We start from the raw sequence: 18,087 nt of genomic DNA, 5'->3' as shown, positions 1-18,087 counted from the left end.
ATTTTGTCAATTATTTTGCAACCATGTTAGATTACGGCTTGAAGCCAAATTAACAAATGATTGTTTTAATACTGAAGAGGCTTGGAAACCTGTTCAGGACAGATAATGCCATTTACTTACTTGCTTTGTCTCTCCATGCTGGCTACCCTGAGATTTTCCCATCGGGAGTTCAGCAAGTTCATCTGTTCCCGAATTTCATTTTCTTCATCTTCGGTTAGTTTTCCCTCTGCAATAAGCTGATTCCCAGCCTGTAGAATACTACCCACACTACCTTGATGTGCAGTTAGCTCCATCATAAAACCCTGCCAAAAATAATTCAGGTAAGTAATGCATAGAAGTGTGATTTTCCAACAAATGGAAAAAAAAACACACGGACAGAAAATGTAACATTCATTGTTGGCGAATTAAGTTCGAGAAATATATCATCTTTGGTGCAAGTAAAATTTTAGCACAACAGCAACTTGCATGTACTTTGGGCCTTTAATACAGAATAACGTCCCGAGGCTTCACAAAGACGCAAGGAGAAAAAATGGATACCGAGCCAAAGAAGGAGATATTAGGAGGGGTGACCAAAAGTATTGTGAGTACTATAGTACCTTTATATTCAGTACTTAAATAATTAACACTTAATATGTACCTTCCCTCTAACCACAATCCCTGCCCACCACCATTATGGTAACGCACTTACTTCATGGGCATGAAACTGTTCCTTGACCTCCTCCACATCATCTGAGACCTCGCCCTGAGCCTGCAACGAATCCTCAGCTGAAAGCAGCCAGGTCAGCACCATCTCTAAGGTAGTCTGGTAGCTGTCCAGGTCCACTTCCCTTTCCATCAGTGAGCTTCCAGCTGGCTTCTCTACCGATGATTCTGAGAGCTGCTCAAAGTGAAACAGAGCGGATGTTCTTCAATTAAGGATGGCTCAAACTGTTCCACAACATTAACAAAATAATCAATACAATGACACTATAGTTTTGAAACTCGAGAGGAGTTATGATCTTGTTTCATTTTCTTACCATCTCCAGGGAATTTGTTCCAAATTCAAGAGCTAGATATAAAGAGGTGATAATTCTTATGCTTACTTGTCTCTTTTCAAATGCTAAAAGGGACATGATTGGATTTGGCACTATTCATTACTTTGTATATCCCCAATTACAAAACCCTTTTAACTGCATAATACATTCAATACTGATTAATGTCTTCTGGGACTTATCGGTTTTGCAATTTCACTTAAATAAAACAAACAACCCATTCAGACTTTCATTTCTGGGGATAACTTTTCCACAATAATGTTGGATTGGGTTTTGCCACTGGCCGCACTGGGCATGGTAGCAGCAAAATTATGATTCTGGATCTGGTAATAGTAGCAGAAATAAAACTGGTAATAAGCTTCTGAGCCTCTTCCCATCCCGGCCCCCAATCCTACCCTTCTGTAATTCGCTTGAAAGCTGATCATTCGGATCAGAGTAATGGCAGGTTGTTCGATAGGAGGATGGCTCAAAGTACACATTACCACATAGACAATGTACCAGCCAAACATTAAGAAATCACCAATCCCAGCAGGACCAGAAAAAGTATTTAAAATATTGAAGTAATAGAATATTCCAGTTGTACTGCCTGAAAGTCCACTACTTTTCATCAAGGTAAAAATTGAATCCCAGTTTCTTTTAAAGCTTCTTTCCCTGATCTACCCTGAGCAATGCTGGACATTAGCAGCACCTATGACTCCCTGGCATGCAGCATTGATTGGGCTGTGATTTTAGTGAATATGAGCCCATAGCACAAAGTTAGCCTGAATTCGGCACTAATTGCAATTTCATTCAGCAAGACCATCAGATTGGGTTGCCAACCCTCCAGAATTGGCCTGGAGTCTCCAGGAATTGAAGATTAATCTCCAGGGCACTGCTGCGAGTAACCCTGGAGAAAAATCATTTGGCATTAAAAAGAAGCGTTTTTTCATTTTCTTTGAGCACTTCTAGTTATAAAAATATTGGAGATGGAAAATAAAGCTGTTTGACTGGCAGTCAAGAATCATCCAATTGGGTAATGAAGAGTCTTTTCGCTTTCCAATTGGCGTGGGAAGGCGGTGTGCCATCAGGATGGATGTGCTGGGTAACCAATGGCAGGAACGTGGGTCAGGGCAGTTGGAGGGAGAAGGTCATGTGATGAAACCTCCAGGAATACATTCAACCCGTGTTGGCAACCCTACCATCAGATGGCAGATGTGGAAAATGGAGAATGTCACAGCAGAAGATAAACTTTTTGAGGCGGAGGGTTAAAGCACACTATTGGGGCAGAGTAGAGGGAGTTTTACTCTGAAAGAATAAGCAATACTTCCCTTTATGTACCACCTTTTTACATTCAAATATCCCAAAGTCCCACCCAAAATTGATCACTTTTGAAATACAAGGGTAGACATTGAACTTGTCGTCTTCGTGTAAAATTGATGTTACAGAAATTGCCAAATTTGCATTTCCATTGATTTTAGGTGGGATCTATAACGGGTGGCTGATCTGCAACACTGGTTTTACGCCTGGGCAGTAAGTTGAAAATCTAACCCACAGTGTTTATTGTTACATAGATAAAGCCGGCTGTGATACACGTGATCTGCAATTGCTTAATGCTGACACATTGTACCAAAAACAAGGAAGTGGTCCATTCACGAGTACTTACCTGATGAGCACAAAATTTACCAAAAAATTCTATTATCAAGATTTATGACTGGTTTATAGCACTACTGGTTTATACATGTGCCAAGAACCACAAAGAATAAATTCATGTGTTGCACTTTCTCCAGTGCTGCTGTATCTCTCCCATAAAGAGCAGCACAAAACTGCAAACAGTATTGCAGATGTTGCCTATCATTTTATAGTCTTCGTGATCTTATTTGTATTCAATCCTCCTTGGTATAAACCACAAATTCCAATTTGCCTTCTTAAGTAGTGTTTTTTTTTAACCTGCTCCTCCAGTGCATGGAGAAATTTACCCTGAAAGGCACGTTTCCATTCTTTATTCATATTTTGTCTTAGAACAATTTTTTCTGTATTAAACAACATCTGCCAGGAATCCAAGTAGTGGTGAACGGTTGTTTTTTGGACTGGAGGGAAGCGTACAGTGGTACTCCCCAGGTGCTAGGACCACCGCTTTTCTTGATACATATTAATGATTTGGACTTGGGTGTACAGAGCACAATTTCAAAAGTTGCAGATGACACAAAACATGGAAGGGTAGTTAACAGTGAGGAGGATAGTGATAGACTTCAAGAGGATATAGACAGGCTGGTGGCATGGGCGGACACGTGGCAGGTGAAATTTAACACAGAAAAATGCGAAGTGATACATTTCGGTAGGAAGAACGAGGAGAGGCAATATAAACTAGAGGGCACAACTCTAAATGGGGTACAGGAACAGAGAGATCTGGGGGTATATGTGCACAAATTGTTAAAGGTGGCAGGGCAGATTGAGAAAAAAGCATATGGGATCCTGGGCTTTATAAATAGAGGCATAGAGTACAAAAGCAAGGAAGTCATGATGAACCTTTTTTAAAACATTGGTTCGGCCACAACTGGAGTATTGTGTCCAATTCTGGACACCGCACTTTACAAAAAATGTGAAGGCCTTAGAGAGGGTGTAGAAGAGATTTGCTAGAATGATTCCAGGGAGGAGGGACTTTAGTTACGTGGAGAAACTGGGGTTGTTCTCCTTGAAACAGAGATGGTTGCGAGGAGATTTGATAGAGGTGTTCAAAATCATGTAGGGTCTAGACAGAGTAGATAGAGAGAAACTGTTCCCATTGGTGGAAGGATCAAGAACCACAGGACATAGATTTAAGGTGATTGGCAAAAGATCCAAAGGTGACATAAAGAAAAATTGTTTTACACAGCGAGTGATTAGGATCTGGAAAGCACTGCCCAAGGGGATGGTGGAGGCAGATTCAACTATGGCCTTCAAAAGGGAACTGGATAAGTACTTGAAAGTAAAAAATGTGCAGGGCTATGGGGAAAGGGCGGGGAGTGGGACGAACTGGATTGCTCTTGCATAGAGCTGGCGCGGACTCGATGAGCCGAATGGCATCCTTCTGTACAGTAACCTTTCTATGATCTACCCATTCTCCTAGCCTGTATATATTCTCCTGCATTCTCCCTGGTAGTTTGCTACACTTCCAAATTTGGTATTAGACATGAAGAGAGCAAATTTTGCTCAGTCCAGAAGATATTTGAGTAGAAATTCGTCGGTGCCTGGCTTCAGGCACGAAGGTGGTGATGCAGCCGCAAGCGCGCCCGAACCCAAGAAATTGTGCCTCGGGCCTCATTAGTATTAATTGGGCGAGTTGCCTGCACCTCCAGAGGCAATTCACCCATTTGAACAAAATGAATATCGGGCCACTTGTCTTGCTGACAGTGGCCCAAAGGTAAGTCCTACAACCCTGTGGGGGCAGGATCAAGAAAGTCCAGCCCCATATCTGAATATTATTTCTAATAATGAAAGGATTCTAAATACTGAAACTTTTTCCTTAATAAGCAACATTATGTCCCTCCCTTTTTTCTTTACCTGTCTTTTCTAAAGTTATAACCTTGAATGTTTTGTTCCCAGTCATGTCCCAGGTGAAGCCAAGTTTCAGTTAAAGTAATGTAGCTTTTTTTTTAAACTGCAAATATTCTTCTAACTCTCCAATTTTATTCTTTAGACCTTTTGCATTATCGCACATACATTAGTTATTTTTCCCTGTTACTCTCAGTAACCTTCGCTCCTTCATTACTTTTCTTCCTTTTCTCGCTACTGTATTTTTCTTTGTCTTTTCAAAGGCAAGTCACAATTTTCTAACGTCTTCGGTGTTGCCTGGTTTGTGTCATTGTTCCCCTTCCCTTTGCTACTCTTGAATCCTCCTTTATCTAATGTTGACATCTTGAGAGCCTCAATGCTCATCAACATTCCTAGTTCTTGGTCTGTCTTGTCAGCTCCCCCACCTTCAAAGTTTAAATCTTCTCATACAAGCCAATTAATCCTCTCTGTATGGGCACTAGTGTTAATTTGGTTCAGGTGAATACTGTCCAGCTGTGTAGCTATCATCTTTCACAAAATTTGCCCCAATGCCCCAGAAATTTGAAACCCTCAATTCTACATGTTTTAAATCACACATTGATGCCTCTCATCGCCCACTGTCCTAAGTAGCCAAGCACATGACAGTGAGATTGCTGCCCTTGAGTTTCTGCTGTTCAACTTTGGTCCTTTCAAATTCCCTCTGCAAGACCGATATTGTACTTTTTCCTGTGTTATTGGTTCTGACATGAATCACATCATCGGGCAGATCACCTCCTTTTCGAAAAGCTTTTCCACCTGCTCTGTTATGTCCCTTACCCTGCCACCTGAGAAGCCACACACCAATCAAGACTTGATCTTGGCTGCAAAAAAAGCCTATCTATCTCACTAGTTACCGCACATACACTTTGTAGAAATGGTCACTTGATAAAGCTCAGGGATGCCGACGCTGAGTGTAGTCTTCCAACCACACTGGCTGAGAATCAAATCTGGGACCTTTCTGATCTGTACCACACAGTAACATAGCAGACTCATAGGCATTACGGAGCATTCAAAATGCAGCTGGAAACCTGGCTGGGTGGGTTAGAGTCCTGGGGAGATGAGCTTTGATGAGCCAAATGGCTTTTTCTCATCCATAACTTTTTATTATATTCTTGTTATTATTTTTTTTGTGGGACAGGCTTGATGGATCAGCTGGTCTTTTTCTGCCTGCCAATTTCGTAAGTTCATATTATTGTGTATCACACTGGGTAGTACCTTCATCCTTTTCCTCATCAGGGGTGCAGTTAAAGTTTTCAATGAATTCTCATTTGCAGCAAAGGCAACATCACAACTTAAGCTATGATTTCACCCTCTGACCTGCCCCATTCTGCCCCTTGTTTAGTTTTGAACATGGCAAAAGGTGAATGATAACTCTCCGGTGTCACCTAAAGTTGTCATCTGTTTAAAAGTTTAAATCCCATAGATTCCATTCACCATGGAAGGATTGCATTAAACAAGCAGGCGTTTTTAGCACTCATCGTATTTTAAACCATTTTTCATACTTAAACAACAGCTTAAGCACCACATAAATGTGGACATAAACCTACAAAACATTGAGTTCTTCACTCTCAGAAGCCATTGTGTTCAGTCTCTTCAATTGCATTTTAATGACTACTTGTCGAGTGCCAGGATTACAGACTTAAACATATTAATAACCCATATTATATATCAATGGATTCTGAATTATGCTCTGCAGTGAAACAGTAAATAATCTTCTTGCAGTTAAATGCTGCCATTTTTATAAGGGAAATTTTATGTAAAACCATTTCAACACCTCGGTGGCAATATTTCTCTACGCTGCTAAATGATGAATTTCTCAGGCAAATTAAGTTGTAACGGCTTGTTTGACACATGGAGAATGTGAAAACCTTAAAGTCAATGTAAATAAAACTCACCCTACAGCCCCCAATGTTTTACATCCAATATATGGCCTACTTAAAGATAAGCCAGCATCTGTCTGCAACAACTGAAATATGCTGACAATTAAGTTTATTTTTGCAATTAATCAATGTTGAAGTCAATGAATATTTCATGATTTCTAAAAGGAATATGAGATTAACAAATGTTCAATATTATTTACAATGTTCCTTAGAAAGAACAAACATCTTCTGTATAATGTAATAATGCAAATAGGCTGAGCAAAATCAACAAAAAAGGTTTCCTTCTCCTCGTCAGTGAAATATTTCTGACCTCACCTTCTACATTTTGATCATTTAATTACTTTTGGTACTTTACATGAATCAAAATGTTGGTGCCTTTTTGTAATTTGTATTACAAATTAAATCCATGTAAAAGTCAGAAACCAGTAAATGTCACATCTATTACCAGGCACGAAAGGTGCAACTTAAATGAGCAAAATCATCACAGAGCAGCGGTGAGGGATGGAGGCAAAAGTGAATCTAAAAAGCCCTCAGCAATCTTAATTAGAATCTGTTTGGGAAGAATCATTCCTGGTTTGAGGCACTCTCCAATTAAAAATGGCAGCACACATGTAAGCAAGTAAAAAAAATACCTCTGCATATACAAAAACATTTTGTTATTAGTGGCATAGGTTCACAGAGGGACTTACTATACACACATGATGCCATGTTCTGCACTTTCGTTGAAATGTATATAGACTATGGATTGGGGAACGGTAAATAACCATAATTAACCCTTGCTCATGTTGGTATTTGCCCTCATTTCTCCAGTGACTGACTGGTGTAGATGGTACTTCAGTCTAGGATGGGGAATGTGTCCCCTATTCTCTAGCAGATTCATGCCGGCCTGTGTTACTGGAATTGGTCAGAAGCCTTGCTAGTGTGCAAATCCCCAAGCACCAGAAGCTGAAGCCCAAAAATACCCAAGCACTCATTGCTTTCAAAAATTCTGTTATTCATATCTCTTCAAAAAAAACAACCTAGATAAAAGACCAGGGCCTACAATGCAGGACACCTCCAGTGTTGGAAAGAATGAGAAAAGACAAGACGTACTGGTTGGATGATGACAAGCGTGGGTTTTGAAAGTCTGTAGATTATAGAAGAAAACGAAGACTGAGGAAGCTAAGGAGGAATTTGAGTTGCTAGGATAGGATGGGTTCAAGTTGGAAATGGTGTAATGAGTCTTGACATTGCAGTAATATGCAGTAGATCTACATATTTACATGTATAAGAAGAAACACACATCACCTACAGATTAGAAAACAAACAGAAGATGAGCAATATTATTTTTATAAATTATATCAGGACATTAACACCTGTTACTGAGGGCATACAAGCAACGATGAGATGGTACTTCCAAAGTGAAGTTGCTGCTATTCAGGATGAAACAGTTTTTTGCCTTGCAGTATAGGATGTGTGTGCAATTTATAGCAGCATACCAGGTATGTTGGCTCTGGCTCCATTATGAATTGAATCCTGATGCACAAACTATTTTTAGTTCCTGAAATGCATATCCATTCAGTATTATATGATAAGAGAACTCAATTCTCTCTCCTAAATGCTGCCAGTACACTGTGGAACTGCACCAGGAAAATGCAATGCCAGGACTAAGAGCACAACAAAAGAATGTAATTTAAAACATGATTTTGGGCAGCTTATCAACTCAAGCTCTGCCTCCCTCTGGAAGGTGACAAGTTCAAGTCTTGGGGTGAATGGCAACTCCAACCTGCTTGGGTGAATTTCATCTTTTCTCAGGTCAGACCACTGGACAGGGTATCTGGGAGTACAAGGCTCATTATCAACTTATTTTCTGTGCCAAAATTGGGACAGCTGTCCCAAAGACTAGTCAAGCAACAGCCTGACATAGCCATACTCACAGAATCATACCTCTCAGCCAACGTCCCAGACTTTTCCATCACCATCCCTGGGTATGTCCTGTCCCACTGGCAGGACAGACCCACCAGAGGTGGCGGTACAGTGATATACAGTCAGGAAGGAGTGGCCCTGGGAGTCCTCAGGTATCAGGGAGGACAAGGCTCATTATCAACTTACTTTCTGTGCACTTCCTCACCTCCCCATTTGTGAACCCACCACCTCCACTCACCCCAATCCTGATATGCAATGTGATGAATCTGTCTGATACTCACCCTCTGATGTATCTATTTCATTGGCCGCCTCGTCCAAAGGAATGCATCCATCGGGTGACCCCATCACCCTCACTCACTCACACGTCTGTTCTTTCTCCCCTTGTAGGAGAAAAGAGTGCAAAATGCGCAGGGTAGGAGTAGGACTGGAGGGCGGCCACCACAAATAGTGGCCCTGACAGAGGTGGAGGACGAGGTCTTGGAGCTGAACCACACAGTCGAATGCCTGTCTGTCGGGGATGCCAAGACCGGCACCCCGCAAACGTCTAGCGACAGTACTTTGACATCCTTCAAACACATCATGAATTGATGTTATCAATGGCTGGCCTGATGCACACCTCAGTATGCTCATCGCAAAATAATTCTGCGATGATCCTTAATATTGCTTTATGCTCTCTTCCAGGGCCTTCAAAGGTTGCCAAAGCGGCACATGACGTGGACCAGGGTGATTCCTCAGAGGAGCTCCATGCCTCTGAGGGGACACCATCACATCATATCCAGCCATGCACCAGCGCAGATACTCACACCTTGGTGGGTCCTGTTAGGCAGATGGTTGGGTTGTCACCTGGTGATTCACCACTCACAAGTGAGCACGAGCAGACACTGGTGGCAGGGGGAGCTGTGGAGAGTCCATGTCAGACGGCGCACTCCTGTCCAAGCTCTTCTCAGCTGGACACAGATGTTGAACCCTGGGAGCCATCATTGAGAAGGAGAATGATAGAGGCACAGCTGCATCTTTGCAAGGTGCTGGAAGACGTGCCACGCACACTCTCCACAAAAGCAGAGAGGATGGAGGAGTCCACCTCCAGCATTAGTGGAATGGTGGCGCAGGTAAGTGCAGGAATGTCTGCGATGGAGAGAACGGCAGCCTCCATTGAGCTTCAAGCACGGCTCACAAATGAGTCCATTCAGGCCCTGACAACGGCCGTGTGGACACAGGATGCCAACTTGTCTGATGACTTAAACAGGGAGACAGATACTTTAGCAGTGGCCTTACAACGCATCACAGATGTTCTCTAAGCTGTTGTCCAGCAGAGTGGTAGGAGTGATGTGACCCTGGCCCTGGAGAGGGATGATGGTGAAAGGGGACATGGAAGTAGGGACTCTACTCAAAGCGCTTCCACCTCTCACCTGTTGCCCACCCCCTCAACCAGTACTCGCAATGCTGCTTCCTCTCCCTATGGCCGAGAATGCCCCTGCACAGGTGCAGGTGGAGCAGTCTTTGGCAGGAACCTCATGGGCTCCAAAACCCAGAGGGCGTAGGCTGCGAGCATCTCAGCAGCCAGGACAGGGACCTGAGCAACCTGCCACTACCTCCACACCACGTAGAAGCAGCAGGAAGAAGGCGGCGAAGGTTTTGTACTCACCAATAGTATGCACAAGGGTGTCTCACTAAATGTTACGTTGTTCATTTATATTTGTTTTCTCTTACATTCGCATTAAATATTATACTTGTCACCACCACTGCCACGTCTTGTCCATTCTTGAGTCCTTTTTGTGAAAGCCCCCTTGCATGTGCTTCATCATGAATGCCAAGACTTCATGGCGCAAATTGGGCGCATTTACAGCGGGCGTATGTGTCATTGAAGGACTATTTTGTGCAAGCTATTCACTGTATTTATTAACGACTTAGATGATGGGATAGAGAGCCACATATCCAAGTTTGCCAATGGCACTAAGATAGGCAGCATTGTAAGCAGCATAGATGGAAGCATAAAATTACAGAGATGTTAATAGATTAAATGTAGAGGCAAAACTGTGGCAAATGGATTTCAATGTAGGCAAGTGCGAGGTCATCCACTTTGGACCTAAAAAGAATAGATCAGAGTACTTTCCAAATGGTGAAAAGCTCAAAACAGTGGAGGTCCAAAGAGACTTAGGGGTCCATGTACATAGATCATTAAAATGTCATGGACAGGTACAGAAAATAATTAAAAAGGCTAATGGAATGTTGGCCTTTATATCTAGAGGACTAGAATACAAGGGGGTAGAAGTTATGCTACAGCTATACAAAGCCCACCACACCAGGTCCTGGCTCCTGGCACCGCATGTTAGGAAGGATATATTGGCCTCGGAGAGAGTGCAGGGTAGATCTATTAGAAAGATACTTGGACTGCAAGGGTTAAATTACGAGGCGAGATTACACAAACTAGGGTTGTATTCCCTGGAATTTAGAAGTTTTCAAGATATTAAGGTAGATAGGGTAGATGGAGAGAAACTATTTCCGCTGGTTGGGGAGTCCAGGACAAGGGAACATAGCCTATAAATTAGAGCCAGGACTTTCAGGAGTGAAGTTAGGAAACACTTCTACACGCAAAAGACGGTAGAAATTTGGAACTCTCTTCCACAAACAGCAGTTGATGCTAGCTCAATTGTTAATTTTAAATCTGAGATTGATAGATTTTTGTTAACCAAAGGTATTAAAGGATATGAGGCTAAGGAAGGTATACGGAGTTAGGATGCAGATCAGCCATGATCTCACTGAATAGCAGAAGAGGCTTGAGGGGTTAAATGACGTACTCCTGTTCCCATGTTCCTAAGCAGAGGGGAGGGTGGTGAGGGGGCTGGTGTTGGTGGTGGTTGTACCAGGTGGTCTGAGTACTTCACTATCTTCAGTTTGCAGATTTCCTTGTGAGAATCTATCAGATATCAGCGACTCCCTGGCACCATGAGCAGCCATGTGTTCCCCTGCTCTGCCGATGGATTGTCCATCTTTGTTATCATCCTCCTCCTGCTCCTTATCTTCTTCAATGTTGTGGGCAGATGCAGATGCTTCATGAGCGCATGGGCGCTCCTCCACCTGTCACACTCTCTGCTGAGCGATGTTGTGCAAGACGCAACACATAACTATTATTCTGCACACCCTCACCAGTGAGTACTGAAGAGATCCCCCAGATCAATCCAAGCACCTGAAGCCACTGTGAACATTCCAATGGCTTGTTCAATGACAGACTTGGTGATGTGACTGTCGTTGTACCGCTGCTGTGCCTCCGTGGTGGGGTTTCTCACAGGTGTCATGAGCTATGTCTGCAGGGGTTGTCCCTTGTCTCCAAGGAGCCAGCCCTTAAGTCTGTCTTATGTGCGGAAGAGGGCTGGGATGTTGGATTCGCACAAAATGAAGGAATCATGGCAGCTGCCAGGGAATTTGGCACACACCTGCAGAAACCTCCTCTGGTGGTCCCAAACCAGCTGCGCATTGATGGAATGAGATCCTTTTCGGTTGATGAACAGTCTTGGCTCGTGTGGAGGTGCTCGGATTGCTCCATGTATGCAGTCAATTGCACCCTGTACCCATGGAAAGCCAGCCAGAGAGTGGAAACCCACTGCCCTCTCAGTCTGGCTGATGCCGTTGTAAGAGAAGTTGTCATAGTCAGTTGCCCTGGCAAACAAGCCATCTGTGATCTGTCATATACACTTATTTGCAGACGACTGAGAGATCCTGGTGATGTCACCGGTGACGCCCTGGAAGGATCCGGAGGCAAAGAAATTGAGGGCAGTGGTGACTTTAACTGCGACGGGCAATGCGTGTCCATCAGGCCCAACCGGGAGCAGCTCTGCATGAAGGAGCCTGCAGATGTCTGCGACCACCTGGTGACTCAATCTGAGCCTGTGTAGGCACTGCTCCTCAGAGAGGTCCAGGAAGCTCAGTTTCTGCCTGTAGACCCTCTCACGTGGGTAGTGCCTCCTGCGACCTCGGCCCCTCCGTTGGTCCCCTCTCTGCTCTTCTGCAGGTCCTTGTGGCGCACCTCTGTCTTGTAAAGCTGCAACTCCAGAACTGCACGCCGTGCCTGCCACGGACGGTGATGTGCCTCCTCCCCAGATGTACTGCTGAATAAACCCATTGCACCCCCCCCATCCCCATCCTGATGTTGTCAGTTTGAGGGGGTCCAAAATGTCGGTAAGTGTGTGAACACAAGAATTCTGAGTGTGAACCAAGAAATCTCAGCCTAAACACAAAGAACTCCCAGCCAAAGGTTTGTCTGAGAGAACTGATTGCCCTGCTGCAAAAACTCACTTTTTCTTCATGTGTCAAACACTGGTTTAAAAGTTCAAATGAGGGTCTGCTGCAAAACGCCTCCATTTCCATGGCGTGTTTCAGAGGCCATGGGACACACGTTCAGGTGCAGTTAAAATGGCTGGTGTAGGTCAATGCACACAAAGTTAACAGGTTTAAGCACTTTAAGTAGGTCACCTGACCCGTTAAATATCGTCCCGCTGGCTTTAAGTGCCGGCAGGACTTCCGAGTTTCAGAAGCGCGCACGCACCCTGACTTTGGAGCCGGGATGCGGTCCTGCTCCAAAAACGGAGAATTTTTACTCCCCACCTCCCCTCCAACCAACCCGTTCTTGTGGGTTAAAATTTACCCCAGTGTAACTGGATTCAAAATGCTGCAACACAAAATAAAATTCTGTGAATATACTTAAACTTCTATAGTTTGAATCATTCCTTGACATATTACAAATAACTAAAATCATAAATTAATTAAAAACAAGTTGTGTTTAATGACAAGGTTTAGGGAACTTGTTCGCAATTACTTTGGCCTCCATTTAGCAAGAAGCAGGGGAAATAAAATCAGGCACAGCTCTTGCTTCTGTGGGACTTTGCTGTGTGCAAATTGGCTTTTGTGTTTCCCTACATTACAACTATGACTACACTTCAAAAGTACTTCATTGACTGTGAATTATTTTGAGAGGATATGAAAGGTGCTATCTAAATATCAATTCTTTCTTGCTTACTCTTCCTTTCCCTTCAAAGAGTGTTCGAAAATTGGATTTCCTTTGTAAACTAGCCATGCCTATTTCTGTCTGCTAAATTCTGTCACCATCAACTTTCCTTGATTTCTGCTCGGCAGCATGCACCTGTTGTCTCTCCCCCCAAATCTGTCTCCCACAGTCTTTGATTCCGCCTTCTCAACATCAGTGCTCAACAACAAGACATTTAGCAATAGGTCAGGGTAAACAATGCATCATCAGACATACCTGATCTTCCTGGTCTGTGGAGAGCTTGGCAGAGAAAAAAAACCTCCAATACAAGAGTAACTGTGACCACCAGGTAAAATTACATGGGTGGTTAAATTTGGTAACCCTCGAAACCAGACGCGGGCATCACGATCCGCGATTAACCCGCGCCCGGTGCTCCCGATGCAGGCAGCACATGAGCTTCATGCTGCCTGATCATTACCATGATTTGTACATGCTGCTGGCACTACCCGTGCTGTTGAGAGGTGGCACGCACAAGCGGGAGGCTCAAAATGGGGCGTGGCCAGTACTTGTTAAAGGCAGCCTGCACCTCCTAAAAAGGAGGTGCACAGTCAATTGAGAGCAGTGCAGGATGGCAGGAAGGATTGCTGGACTAGCAAGACAGCGCATCCCATGGTTCTCTGATGATGCACTGGAGACCCAGGTGGAGGGAGTGGACGAAAGGCGGGCCATCCTGTACCTGCAGGGTGGTCAGAGACACTCCAGACACCAGCTGCGCAGTCAGTGGGAGGCAGTGGCCCAGGAGGTGAATGCCAGGAGCACTGCACCACGCATGTGGGTGCAGTGCCGGAAAAAGTTCAAAGATATGATACAAGTGGTCAAGGTCCTGCCAATTGCACCACGCACAACACCCACCCCCGTCACCCACCCACCAACAAATGCTGCCGATCCGTATGCAACGCTGCACTTCGCGTGCTGCATCTCACCCACACATAGTACCACACTTACAGGCCACACAGCCACCACTCACAGGTCACACACACTGGCATCTATTCAACAGGCACATTGCCCAAGCACAGTGCAGGATATTCACTGACACATTGCCCTCTGTCTTGCAAGAGAAGGTGGTGCATAACTGCCGGCAGCAGGAGAGACCTGAGCACAGGCAAGTTTACACGTCTTCACCGCCCCCCCCCCCCCCCCCCCCCCCAAGGAAGAGACGGTGCTGCAGATCATTGGGCAGGCCGTCACTGCGGCTGTAGCCACTGGCGGTGCTGGAGGTCCCGATGAAGAAGGTTTCTGCATACCTAATGCTCCTTCTTGTTTCCCACATCCACCTCCTTTTTTTTTATTCGTTCACGGGACGTGGGCGTCGCTGGCGAGGCCAGCATTTATTGCCTATCCCAAATTGCCCTTGAGAAGGTGGTGGTGAGCTGCCTTCTTGAACCGCTGCAGTCCGTGAGGTGAAGGTTCTCCCAAAGTGCTGTTGGGTCGGGAGTTCCACGATTTTGACCCAGCGACGATGAAGGAACGGCGATCCAAGTCGAGACAGTGTGTGATTTGGAGGGGAACGTGCAGGTGATGTTGTTCTCATGTGCCTGCTGCCCTTGTCCTTCTAGGTGGTAGAGGTCGCGGGTTTGGGATGTGCTGTCAAAGAAGCCTTGGCGAGTTCCTGCAGTGCATCCTGTGGATGGTACACACTGCAGCCACGGTGCGCCAGTGGTGAAGGGAGTGAATGTTCAGTGTGGTGGATGGGATACCAATCAAGCGGGCTGCTTTGTCCTGGATGGTGTCAAGCTTCTTGAGTGTTGTTGGAGCTGATATCACATGAAGTGAATCGAATTGGCTGAACTCTGGCTTCTATGATGGTGGGGATATTGGGAGGAGGCCAAGATGGATCATCCATTCGGCACTTCTGGCTGGAGATGGTTCCAAACGCATCAGCCTTGTCTTTTGCACTCATGTGCTGGACTCCGCCATCATTGAGGATGGGGATGTTTACTGGGCCTCCTCCTCCCGTTAGTTGTTTAATTGTCCACCACCATTCACGACTGGATGTGGCAGGACTGCAGAGCTTTGATCTGATCCGTTCGTTGTGGAATCGCTTAGCTCTGTCTAGAGCATGTTGCTTCCACCGTTTAGCATGCATGCAGTCCTGAGTTGTAGCTTCACCAGGTTGGCACCTCATTTTTAGGTACACCTGGTGCTGCTCCTACCGTACTCTTCCACACTCCTCGTTGATCCCCTGGCTTGTTGGTAATGGTAGATTGAGGAATATGCCGGGCCATGAGGTTACAGATTGTGCTGGAATACAATTCTGCTGCTGCTGATGGCCCACAGCGCCTCATGGATGCCCAGTTTTGAGCTGCTAGATCTGTTCTGAATCTATCCCATTTAGCACGGTGATCGTGCCACACAACACGTTGGATGGTGTCCTCAGTGTGAAGACGGGACTTCCTCTCCACAAGGACTGTGCGGTGGTCACTCTTACCAATACTGTCATGAACATATTGCATCTGCGACAGGTAGACTGAGGACAAGGTCAAGCAGGTTTTTCCCTCGTGCTGGTTCGCTCACCATCTGCCGCAGGCCCAGTCGAGCAGCTATGTCCTTCAGGACTCGGCCAGCTCCATCAGCAGTGGTGCTACCGAGCCACTCTTGGTGATGGACATTGAAGTCCCCCACCCAGAGTACATTTTGTGCCCTTGCTACCCTCAGTGCTTCCTCCAAGTGGTGTTCAACATGGAGGAGGACTGATTCCACAATCTTTTCTGACTCACGTACTGCAGATGGTGTCTGCATGCCCGTCTTACTTGCTCCTCTCCCCGCTCCACAACTCAACCTGTTTCCCTTTGTCATTGCAGATAACCAAGAACTGGAACTGGCACCTTCCGAGGTGGAGGAGGAAGAGGGGGTGGGGGACACTGAAGCCACACCGTCACTCGACCTGACACTCGCATCCACCAGCTCAGAGACTGACACTGCGCATCCTTTAGAGGCTAGGTTAGTGGAGGGATCTGCACGTGGTGAGGCACCGAGCACAAGTGCGCAGGAGCCGGGGTGGGAGGAACGGATACCACAGGTGCCAGCTCGTCGGAGGGCGAGGTCATACAATGGTTCTGCTGCCGTGGTGTCAGATGAGGACTTTGATGGGCCAGGCTATAAAAGACAGCTGATGGGCGTACACCACCAAATGCTTGGTGCACTGGAAAGCCTGCCAGAAAGCCTGCGCACAATGTCAAGGGGTATGGAGGAGTCCAGCTCCAACTTGGGACAGGGCTATGTGCAGAGCTTGGAGCCCATCCTTACCCACATGGGACGGGTGATCACCTCCGTCAGCATACCTGAGGATCCCACCATGATGCAGCGTCTGATGGCCAATGTCAGGGCTTTCATTGCAGCACAAACCGATGTGATCAAAAGTCTGCAAGATTTGGTTGAAGCTCAGACTGCTGCAGTGGAAGCACAGACTGTTGCTTTCATGGCTCCGGGGACCACTGTGGAACGGGGCTTCTGGGGCTTCACCGCACTCCAGCAATCCGTTCTCCAGCTGATCACCAGGATTGCTGAGGCACCGCCCTGGGAGAGAAGCAGTGGCGCCATGGCAGTTGAACCTGCTGTTCTCTCTCCAGACAACAGCATTCCTGCTCCCACCCCTGCCACTCCTCCAATGCCCTTGCTGTTGCCGGTCAGACTGCTGCAGCCCATGCCAAGCTGGTGCAGTCTGAAGCCGGGTCCTCCTGGCCCAGAGCTGCTCGAGGTCATCCTCCATGGCCATCTGTACGCTCCTCCATTGAAGGTCAGCAGCCATGCTCCAGCCACTGGGGATGCACCTTGTTGGAGCACTAGGAAAGGTAAAGGTACACGAACAACAGGCACTAAGGGAATGCACAAGGGTGAATAGTTTCATTTTGTTTGCATCATTCCATGTGTTAATTTATAAATGTGAATTTGAATTTGCATTTGGTGGTGGTTTTTATTTCTGTGATGAGCTGAGGGAAGAAATAATGTGTAATCATATCGAAGGCGATTTGATGGTCATGTGGGAGAGGACGGGTGGGGAGTTTAGGATTGTTGGTGACTTGGGAGGTGTGTTCACATTATTGATATCGCTCATGGATCAGGTGAGTACACAGAGCCCTGGCAGACAGGGCCAGTGTTCCTTGTTGCCCCCTTGCATCTTCCTCCAACTCCCCTTCCGTCTCCTCCCCCTCAGGCTCAGGGTCTTGCTGGTTAATCAGTGGCAAGACTGTTCCCTCATAATGGCGAGGTTGTGCAGCATGCAGCATATATCCACAAATCTTAGCTCAGCGAAGTACTGCAGGGCTCCTCCAGAACGGTCCAGGCAGCAGAAGCATTCCTTTAGGATGCCTATGGTATGCTCAATGACGTTGCGCGTGGCAGCATAGCTCTCATTGTAGGCCCGCTCTGCATGTGTGCATGGGTTCCTGACCGGGGTCATGGGCCACCTCATGAGGGGACAGCTCTTGTCACCCAGTAGATAGCCTTTGACTTGCCGAGCTGATCCAAAGATAGCTGGCATGTTGGACTGCTGCATAGTGAAGGCGTCATGACTGTTGCCAGGGTAACGGGAATTGACCTCCGTGAAGCGATGCGTGTGGTCGCACACCAGCTGCACACTCAGGGAGTGGAATCCCTTTCTGTTCGTGAAGATGACAGAGTTGACATTTGAAGCACACATGGCAATATGCATGCAGTCAATGGCACCCTGCACCATGGGGAA

General features: G+C 46.0%; 1 protein-coding gene across 13 annotated transcripts in view; it reads right to left on the bottom strand.

Annotated features, from left to right (window-relative positions):
- dmd (dystrophin) overlaps positions 1-18,087 on the bottom strand; it is a 1,591,310-nt gene that overhangs the window by 970,614 nt on the left and 602,609 nt on the right. For all 13 annotated transcript variants that reach the window (XM_067992781.1, XM_067992785.1, XM_067992782.1 and 10 more), the window contains 2 exons: positions 689-877; positions 121-302 (listed from right to left, as the gene is read on the bottom strand). In XM_067992781.1, the coding sequence (XP_067848882.1) occupies positions 121-302; positions 689-877 (371 nt within the window). The remainder of the gene's footprint in view (positions 1-120; positions 303-688; positions 878-18,087) is intronic.

The sequence above is a fragment of the Heptranchias perlo genome, chromosome 11, assembly GCF_035084215.1.
Source record: "Heptranchias perlo isolate sHepPer1 chromosome 11, sHepPer1.hap1, whole genome shotgun sequence".
In the NCBI taxonomy this organism is placed as follows: Eukaryota; Metazoa; Chordata; class Chondrichthyes; order Hexanchiformes; family Hexanchidae; genus Heptranchias; species Heptranchias perlo.
This window is presented reverse-complemented; position numbering and strand designations above follow the sequence as displayed.